At 42.6% G+C, this 9,617-nt stretch overlaps 1 protein-coding gene across 1 annotated transcript; it reads right to left on the bottom strand.

Moving 5' to 3' along the window:
* Positions 1-571: 571 nt before the first annotated feature.
* On the bottom strand, positions 572-1,525 carry LOC132832617 (zinc finger protein ZFP2-like). The gene has a single exon (XM_060850700.1). The coding sequence runs from the start codon at positions 1,523-1,525 to the stop codon at positions 572-574; it is 954 nt and encodes a 317-aa protein (XP_060706683.1).
* Between the last annotated feature and the right edge of the window lie 8,092 nt (positions 1,526-9,617).

Here is a 9,617-nt window from a genome sequence, read left to right as displayed (position 1 = left end):
ATTTCCAGGATTCATTGTTACTCTTGCAAATTCTAAGCACAACTGTAGAAGATCCTTTGTGTATGTGGCTAGGAGCTCTGACCCATGGAAGAAAGGGCTCTTGTTACATTCTTAATACACCTCATGATTAACCACATATGTTCTTTGCTGTCAGAGTGGAAGAGTTGAGGAAGACCAAATGCGAATTGTGAATGTATGCTTATTTTCACTGTCTGACTCCTAGTTCTTGATTTTCACACAACAGAAAATATCCTTTCAACATTTACCTGGACAAGTCCCCTTACGATCCTTGCAGGAGTATGTCCAGACTAAATTTCTTTTCCATCCATAAGATCCTTCCCCAAATTGTTTGTCTGGTTCCAGCCAATTAATGCTTAAAACTGGTGGTAAGACAAAATCTTACAGCAATGTGTTCAAAACAATGCTGGCTTAATTCACATTTTTCAAGCATCTTAAATTCTACTCCATTATTGGGATTATTAGCATTGTCAGAAACAAATCCCAAATGTCACAATGTTCAATTTTGACCTTCGTTTTTAGCAAGAAAAGCAGCATAATATAAAGTTTGCATTCACTTGTGAACTCGCTGGTGTTTCAACAGATTGGATGACACAGTGAATCCTTTCCCACATGTAGAGCAGGTGAATGGCCTCTCACCAGTGTGGACTCGTTGATGTTTCAGTAGGTTAGATGAGCAAGTGAATCTCTTTCCACACACAGAGCAGGAAAAAGGCTTCTCTCCATTGTGAACCCGTTGATGTTTCAACAAATAGGATGAACAAGCAAACCCTTTCCCACACTCAGAGCACGTGAATGGCCTCTCCCCAGTGTGAACCAGTTGGTGCTTCAGTAGGTAAGAGGAACGGCCAAAACCCTTCCCACATACAGAGCAAGTGAATGGTCTCTCACCAGTGTGAACTCGCTGGTGAGTCACCAGATGCTTTTTGCTTTTAAAGCTCTTCTCACAATCAGAACACTTAAAAGGTCTCTTATTAGTGTGAACAAGTTGGTGGGTACTAAGCTGGGAAGATTGAGTGAATCCTTTCCCACACACAGGGCAAGTGAAGGGTCTCTCCCCAGTGTGGCTACGTTGGTGTACAGTTAGATCAGATGATCGCCTGAAACCAGTTCCACAGTGAGTGCACCTGAATGGTCGTTCATCAGTGTGAACACGTTGATGACACGTCAGTTCCCAGGAACTTTTATAGCACTTTCCACAGTCTGGACATTTAAAAGGTCTTTGGTCAGTGTGAACTCGCCAGTGCTTCCGGAGGGCAGAGAAATGAGTACACCCCTTACCACACATGGTACAGGTAAACAGTTTTTCCCCAGTGTGCATGCGCTGATGAATTTCCAGCTCAAACGGGTAACTGAACCCCTTGCCACAGTCCCCACACTTACATGGTTTCTCGCTGGTGTGGCTGTGCTTGTGTCTTGACAGGCCAGATGATCGGCAGAAGCAGCGACCACAAATAGAACACATGTATGGTTTCTCTGCATTACGACTCATGCCTTTTGCTTCCATGACTGAATGCTGAAGATATTCAAGTCCTGATTATCTGTGTGATGTGTCAGCCAGATCTGTCAGAAAATCCTCTTTTTCTAACACCCTATGAAATAAATTTTTAACAGGAAAAAGAGGGTCATAAGAAATCATCAAAAAGACATGATCAAGAATTAAGACGAGGCCTTTCAAGCCTACTGCACCACACAGTAACATTGCGGCTGATCTGATTTTAACAAGAGAGAGAGAGAGAAAGAGAGAACCTGCACAGTTGCTAACTTTGCTGTTTGAATTCGTGTATCGCTGGACATTGGAGTGCATCTGGGAAAATAAATGAACAACGAAATTCGCAACTAATCTTGGAGGAATTGTTGGGCGAAGTTCACAGCACAGAATCAGATAAGTTAATTGTTGTTATAAGTCTGTCCAAGAGAAAGGCAGCAGTAGTGAATATAGTGGATTCTTTCTTGATTATATGTCCTTGGAGGTAAGTCTCATGATTAAACTTAAAATATAAGCCAGAGCTATTAATTTAACCCAGCAAATGAGTACACCCCTTACCACACATGGTACAGCAGGATGTTATTGTCCACATTGGAACCAACGACATTGGAAGGGAAAAGATTTAGACTCTGAAGGGAGATTACAGAGAGTTAGGCAGAAATTTAAAAAGGAGGTTCTCTAGGGTAGTAATATCTGGATTATTCCCAGTGCTACGAGCTAGTGAGGGCAGGAATAGGAGGATAGAGCAGATGAATGCATGGCTGAGGAGCTGGTGTATGGGTGAAAGATTCACATTTTTGGATCATTGGAATCTTTTTTGGGGTAGAAGAGACCTGTACAAGAAAGACGGATTGCACCTAAATTGGAAGGGGACTAATATACTGGAAGGGAAATTTGCTGGAACTGCTTGGGAGGATTTAAACTAGTAAGGTGAGGGTGGGGGGAGGGGGAGGGGTGGTGGGACCCAGGGAGATAGTGAGGAAAGAGATCAATCTGAGACGGGTACAGCTGAGAACAGATCTCTTTCAACATGTCCACGTTCAGAGACAGGTTGTTGGCTTTGCACCAGTCCGTTAGCTGCTGCATCTCCTCTCTGTATGCTGACTCATTATCTGTGCTGATGAGACCCACTACAGTCGTATTATCAGTGAACTTGATGATGGGATTCGAGCTGTGCATCGCTGCACCCTGTGTCAGCAGGGTGAACAGCAGCAGACTGAGTACACAGCTTTGGGGGGGCCTCCATACTCAGTGTGATTTTGTTGGAGTCAGTTCCTAATCCAGACTGAGTGAGCTCTCCCAGTCAGCAAGTCCAGAATCCAGTTACGAAGGGAGGTATTTAGGCCAAGCAGACTGAGCTTTCCGATCAGGTGCTGAGGAACGATCGGGTTAAATATAGAACTGAATATGAACAGTAATCTGACGTAGGTGTCCTTCTTCTCTAGGTGGGTGAGGGCCAGATGGAGGCTGATGGAAAAGGCATAACCTGTTGAGTGGTTGGTCAACACACAAACTGCAGGGTGTCCAGTTGGAGGGGCAGCTGGATCTTAATATGCCTCATCACAAGCCTCTCCTGGGCCACAACCACCTGAAGGAGTGGCGCTGTGAAACCTAGTGTGCTTCCTATTAAACCTGTTGAACTATAAATGATTTTATCATTTACATAAATGATTTGGATGCGAGCATAAAAGGTACAGTTAGTAAGTTTGCAGATGACACCAAAATTGGAGGTGTAGTGGACAGTGAAGAGGGTTACCTCAGATTACAACAGGATCTGGACCAGATGAGCCAATGGGCTGAGAAGTGGCAGATGGAGTTTAATTCAGATAAATGCAAGGTGCTGCATTTTGGGAAAGCAAATCTTAGCAGGACTTATACATTTAATGCTAAGTCCTAGGGAGGGCTGCTGAACAAACAGACCTTGGAGTGCAGGTTCATAGCTCCTTGAAAGTGGAGTCGCAGGTAGATAGGATAGTGAAGGCGGCGTTTGGTATGCTTTCCTTTATTGGTCAGAGTATTGAGTACAGGAGTTGGGAGGTCATATTATGGCTGTACAGGACATTGGTTAGGCCATTGTTGGAATATTGCGTGCAATTCTGGTCTCCTTCCTATCGGAAAGATGTTGTGAAACTTGAAAGGGTTCAAAAAAGATGTACAAGGATGTTGCCAGGGTTGGAGGATCTGAGATACAGGGAGAGGCTGAACAGGCTGAGGCTGTTTTCCCTGGAGCGTCGGAGGCTGAGGGGTGACCTTATAGAGGTTTACAAAATTATGAGGGGCATGGATAGGATAAATAGACAAAGTCTTTTCCCTGGGGTCGGGGAGTCCAGAACTAGAGGGCACAAGTCTCGGGTGAGAGGGGAAAGATATGAGAGAGACCTAAGGGGCAACATTTTCTCGCAGAGAGTGGTACATGTATGGAATGAGCTGCCAGAGGAAGTGGTGGAGGCTGGTACAATTACAACATTAAGAGGCATTTGGAATGGTATATGAATAGGAAGAGTTTGGAGGGATATGGGCCGGTTGCTGGCAGGTGGGACTAGATGGGGTTGGGATATCTGGTCGGCATGGACGGGTTGGACCAAAGGGTCTGTTTCCATGCTGTACATCTCTAAGTGAGTCAAACAGTCAGGGCAGGCAGGGACAAGGTAGGACTAATACATTAAACTGCATTTATTTCAATGCAAGGGGCCTAACAGGGAAGGCAGATGAACGCAGGGCATGGTTAGGTACATGGGACTGAGATAGCATAGCAATTATGGAAACGTGGCTCAGGGATGGACAGGACTGGCAGCTTAATGTTCCAGGATACAAATGCTACAAGAAGGACAGAAAGGGAGGCAAGAGAGGAGGGGGAGTGGCATTTTTGATAAGGGATAGCATTACAGCTGTGCTGAGGGAGGATATTCCCGGAAATACATCTAGGGAGGTTATTTGGGTGGAACTGAGAAATAAAGGGATGATCACCTTATTGGGATTGTATTATAGACCCCCCAATATTCAGAGGGAAGTTGAGAAACAAACATGAAAGGAGATCTCAGCTATCTGTAAGAATAAGAGGGTAGTTATGGTAGGGGATTTTAACTTTCCAAACATCGACTGGGACTGCCATAGTGTTAAAGATTTAGATGGAGAGGAATTTCTTAAGTGTGTACAAGACAAAATTCTGATTCTGTATGTGGATGTACCTACGAGAGAGAGTGCAAAACTTGATCTTCTGTTGGGAAATAAGGCAGGGCAGGTGACTGAGGTGTCAGTTCGGGAGCACTTTGGGGCCAGCGACCATAATTCTCTTTGTTTTAAAATAGTGATGGAAAAGGATAGACCAGATCTAAAAGTTGAAGTTCTAAATTGGAGAAAGGCCAATTTTGATGGTAATAGGCAAGAACTTTCAAAAGCTGATTGAAGGCAAATGTTCACAGGTAAAGGGACAGCTTGAAAAATGGGAAGCCTTCAGAAATGAGATAACAAGAATCCAGAGAAAGTATATTCCTGTCAGGGAGAAAGGGTGGGCAGGTAGGTATAGGGAATGCTTGATGACTAAAGAAATTGAGGGTTTGGTTAAGAAAAAGAAGGAAGCATATGTCAGGTATAGACAGGATCGATCGAGTGAATCCTTAGAAGAATATAAAGAAAGTAGAAGTGTACTTAAGAGGGAAATCAGGACGGCAAAACGGGGACATGAAATAGCTTTGGCAAACAGAATTAAGGAGAATTCAAAGGGTTTTTACAAATATATTAAGGACAAAAGGATAACTAGGGAGATAATAGGGCCCCTCAATGATCAGCAAGACGGCCTTTTTGTGGAGCCACAGAAAATGGGGGAGGTACTAAATGAATATTTTGCATCAGTATTTACTGTGGAAAAGGATATGGAAGATATAGACTGTAGGGAAATAGATGGTGACGTCTTGCAAATTATCCAGATTACAGAGGAGGAAGTGCTGGATGTCTTGAAACGGTTAAAAGTGGATAAATCCCCAGGACCTGATCAGGTGTACCCGAGAACTCTGTGAGAAGCTAGAGAAGTGATTGCTGGGCCTCTTGCTGAGATATTTGTATCATCGATAGTCACAGGTGAGGTGCCGGAAGACTGGAGATTGGCAAACGTGGTACCACTGTTTAAGAAGGACGGTAAAGACAAGCCACGGAACTATAGACCAGTGAGCCTGACCTCGGTGGTGGCAAGTTGTTGGAGGGAATCCTGAGGGACAGGATGTACATGTATTTGGAAAGGCAAGGACTGATTTGGGATAGCCAACATGGCTTTGTGCATGGGAAATCATGTCTCACAAACTTGATTGAGTTTTTTGATGAAGTAACAAAGAAGATTGATGAGGGCAGAGCAGTAGATGTGATCTATATGGACTTCAGTAAGACGTTCGACAAGGTTCTTCATGGGAGACTGGTTAGCAAGGTTAGATCTCGTGGAATACAGGGAGAACTAGCCATTTGGATACAGAACTGGCTCAAAGGTAGAAGACAGAGGGTGGTGGTGGAGGGTTGATTTTCCAGACTGGAGGCCTGTGACCAGCGGAGTGCCACAAGGATCGGTGCTGGGGCCTCTACATTTTGTCATTTACATAAATGATTTGGATACGAACATAAGAGGTTCAGTTAGTAAGTTTGCAGATGACACCAAAGTTGGAGGTGTAGTGGACAGCGATGAAGGTTACCTCAGATTACAACAGGATCTGCACCAGATGGGCCAATGGGCTGAGAAGTGGCAAATGAAGTTTAATTCAGATAAATGCGAGGTGCTGCATTTTGGGAAAGCAAATCTTAGCAGGACTAATACACTTAATATTAAGGTCCTAGGGAGTGTTGCTGAATAAAGAGACCTTGGAATGCAGGCTCATAACTCCTAGAAAGTGGCATCACAGAAGATATGATAGTGAAGGTGGCATTTGGTGTGCTTTCCTTTATTGGTCAGAGTGTAGGGTACAGGAGTTGGGAGGTCATGTTGCGGCTGTACAGGACATTGGTTAGGCCACTTTTGGAATATTGCGTGCAATTCTGGTCTCCTTCCTATCGGAAAGATGTTGTGAAACTCAAAAGGGTTCAGAAAAGATTTACAAGGATGTTGCCAGGGTTGGAGGATCTGAGCTACTGGGGGCGGCTGAACAGGCTGGGGCTGTTTTCCTTGGAGCATTGGAGGCTGAGGGGTGACCTTATAGAGGTTTACAAAATTATAAGGGGCATGGATAGGATAAATAGACAAAGTCTTTTCCCTGGGGTCAGGGAGTCCAGAACTAGAGGGCATAGGTTTAGGGTGAGAGGGGAAAGATATAAAAGAGACCTAAGGGGCAACTTTTTCATGCAGACAGTAGTATGTGTATGGAATGAGTTGCCAGAGGAAGTGGAGGCTGGTACAATTGCAACATTTAAGAGGCATTTGAATGGGTATATGAATGGGAAGAGTTTGGAGGGATATGGGCCGGGTGCTGGCAGGTGGGGCTAGATTGGTTTGGGTTATCTGGTCGGCATGGACGGGTTGAACCAAAGGGTCTGTTTCCGTGCTGTCCATCTCTATGACTCTATAACATAAGTTAGCATTTCTGCATATTCCTGACAATCTTTAATCCTATTGGTAAGCGAGAATTGGTCTAACCTTGTCTTAAAATATTTAAAGATTCTGCATTCATTGGCTTTCAAGAAAAAGAATTTCAACCTCAGACGTTAAAAAAAACAGGTTCCTGATCTCTCATTTAAACTGTGATCCTTAATTCTGATTGACTAAAAGAGGAAATAATCTTTCAACATGTAGCTGGTTAATTCTATCAGGACCTTGTATGTTCCAACTAATTCAACCCTCACTCCTATTAATTTCAGAGCAACATAGGCCTAGTTTAACCAGTTTTTACTGATAAGGTGATCCAGTCCTTCCAGGTATTAGGTTAGTGTACTTTCTCTGATTTGCTTTCCCTGCATTAGGATCCTTCCTATAAGCACTGTGGCCAGTATTGAACACAGTACTGAAGATGTGGACTTAACAACATCTTGTATAACTAAAGCATAAAGTTGTGCACTCTTTGATGTAATTCTGCTCGCAACAAACCATGACATTCCATTAGCTTTCTTGATGACTTGTTTTTACTAATATTCTAAGATTCATGACTTGAACACCTGAATCTCAGAGCTCCACAACCTCTCACCATTTAGAAATTCTGCTTTTTAAAACATTTCTAATGGCAAAATGAACAATTTGACACTTGCCCACATTGTACTACATTTTCCAGATCTAAGCCCATTCACTGTGGCACAGTGGTCAGCACTGCTGCCTCACAGCGCCAGAGACCCGGGTTCAATTCCTGCCTCAGGTAACTGTCTGTGTGGAGTTTGCACGTTCTCCCCGTGTGTGCGTGGGTTTCCTCCGGGTGCTCCGGTTTCCTCCCACAGTCCAAAGATGTGCAGGTTAGGTGAATTGGCCATGCTAAATTGCCCAAGGGGTAAAGGGGTAAATGTAGGGGTATGGGTGGGTTACACTTCGGCGGGTCGGTGTGGACTTGTTGGGCCGAATGGCCTGTTTCCACACTGTAAATAATCTAAGTAATCTAATCTAATCTAATTTCCACTAGGTATAACCCCTCATAGGTTTATGTCATCTTTCCAATTGATTTTCTGATCAGCCAATTTTGTTATCATACTTTTGATCCCATCATCCAAATCACTTACATAAATTGCCAAGTGTTGAGACCCTAGCACCAGCCTCTGAGGCACACAATAATGATATCCTTCTGGCCTAAAAAAGACCCACTCATCCTTACTCTGTGCTTGCTGTTAGCAAGCTAATCTTTCATCTACACCAATATATTACCTCTTAGACCAGAAACTTTTTTTTTCCTCAATAACCTTTGATACAGCATCTTATCTTCATGACTGAAAATCAAAATAGAACTCATCTCATTATTTCCCATTATTCACAGCCCAAGTTACTACTTCATAGAAATCCAATAAATGAGCAAAAATGACTTCCTATTGTCAAAGCCATGTTGGCTCAACATGATTATCTTGAATGTACCATAATGTCTTGTATAATGTCTTTACCAACAGCTTTAAACCTTTGCCTTTGACAGATGTTAAGCTAACTGACATGTAGTTTCCTGTTTTCTGTCTCAGTCCCTTTTTGAATGAAAACAATTAGTCAGTTTCCTACCAAAAGAAATCTTCCCTGAATCTAATGAGTTTTGTAAAATTATAAGAACCGTACTGGTTTGTGGTGCAGTAGTAGTTTATCTATCTCTGAGCCAAATAGCCTGCATTCAAGTCCCACCTGCTTCTGAAGTGCAAATAATATCTCTGAAAAGGTTGATTAAAAATACTTAAGAATGACATCAACTGGCTACTCCTGTAAGGCCTAAGGTGAAATTTATCAGGATGTGGGGACCTGTCAACATGCAGTTCAAACTGCTTACTCAGTACTAATTCTCTGGTAATTGTAACTTTGAGTTAACCCTCCCTTTCAAATCCAGAGTTACAGCTATTTCCAGGGTGCTTCATATTTCCTGTCTAATGAAGACCAGTGCAAAATGTGCGTTCAATTCATACATCATTTCTTTATCCGCTATTACTAATTCCCCAGACTCATTTTAAATGGGATTAGTATTTATTTTGATAGTTCTAATTTTTTAAAAATATCTGATGAAATGTTTCTCAGCTGCTTTTATATTTTTGCTGAACTTTCTTTTGTACACTAATTTTACCCTCATTAATTTCTCATATTGCTTCAAATCTTCTTACCTGCCCCTTATCTTTGCAGATTTCTTTCCCCACTTACACTCAGTTTGATATTATCTTTCACTTTTTTATACATTTCATCATAGATGGCAGGTTCATCCCTTACAATACTTTACTTATTGTTTTGGAATGCATCTGTTCTGTGCTTCCTGGAAAATCCCTTTCAATATTTCTACCAAATCTCTATTGATCTGTCTCTTAATCTAAGTTACCAATTTACTTTCATTAGTTCTGCTTTCATGCCTTCAAACTGGACCTTGTTTCATTTCAACAGAGTCGCCTTGGCTCCACTTTTCTCTCTCTCTCTCTCAAACTGTGTGCAAAACTCAACTATATTATGGTTGTTTTCACCCTGTGAGGCTTTCTGTATTAT

The sequence above is a fragment of the Hemiscyllium ocellatum genome, chromosome 35 (assembly GCF_020745735.1).
Source record: "Hemiscyllium ocellatum isolate sHemOce1 chromosome 35, sHemOce1.pat.X.cur, whole genome shotgun sequence".
Lineage (NCBI taxonomy): Eukaryota > Metazoa > Chordata > Chondrichthyes > Orectolobiformes > Hemiscylliidae > Hemiscyllium > Hemiscyllium ocellatum.
Note: the sequence above shows the minus strand (reverse complement) of the source record. Positions and strands in the feature narration are given on the sequence as shown.

Bases quoted from the DNA above. Each gene is read 5' to 3' on its own strand.
- LOC132832617 (XM_060850700.1), bottom strand. From the start codon at position 1,525: ATGGAAGCAAAAGGCATGAGTCGTAATGCAGAGAAACCATACATGTGT.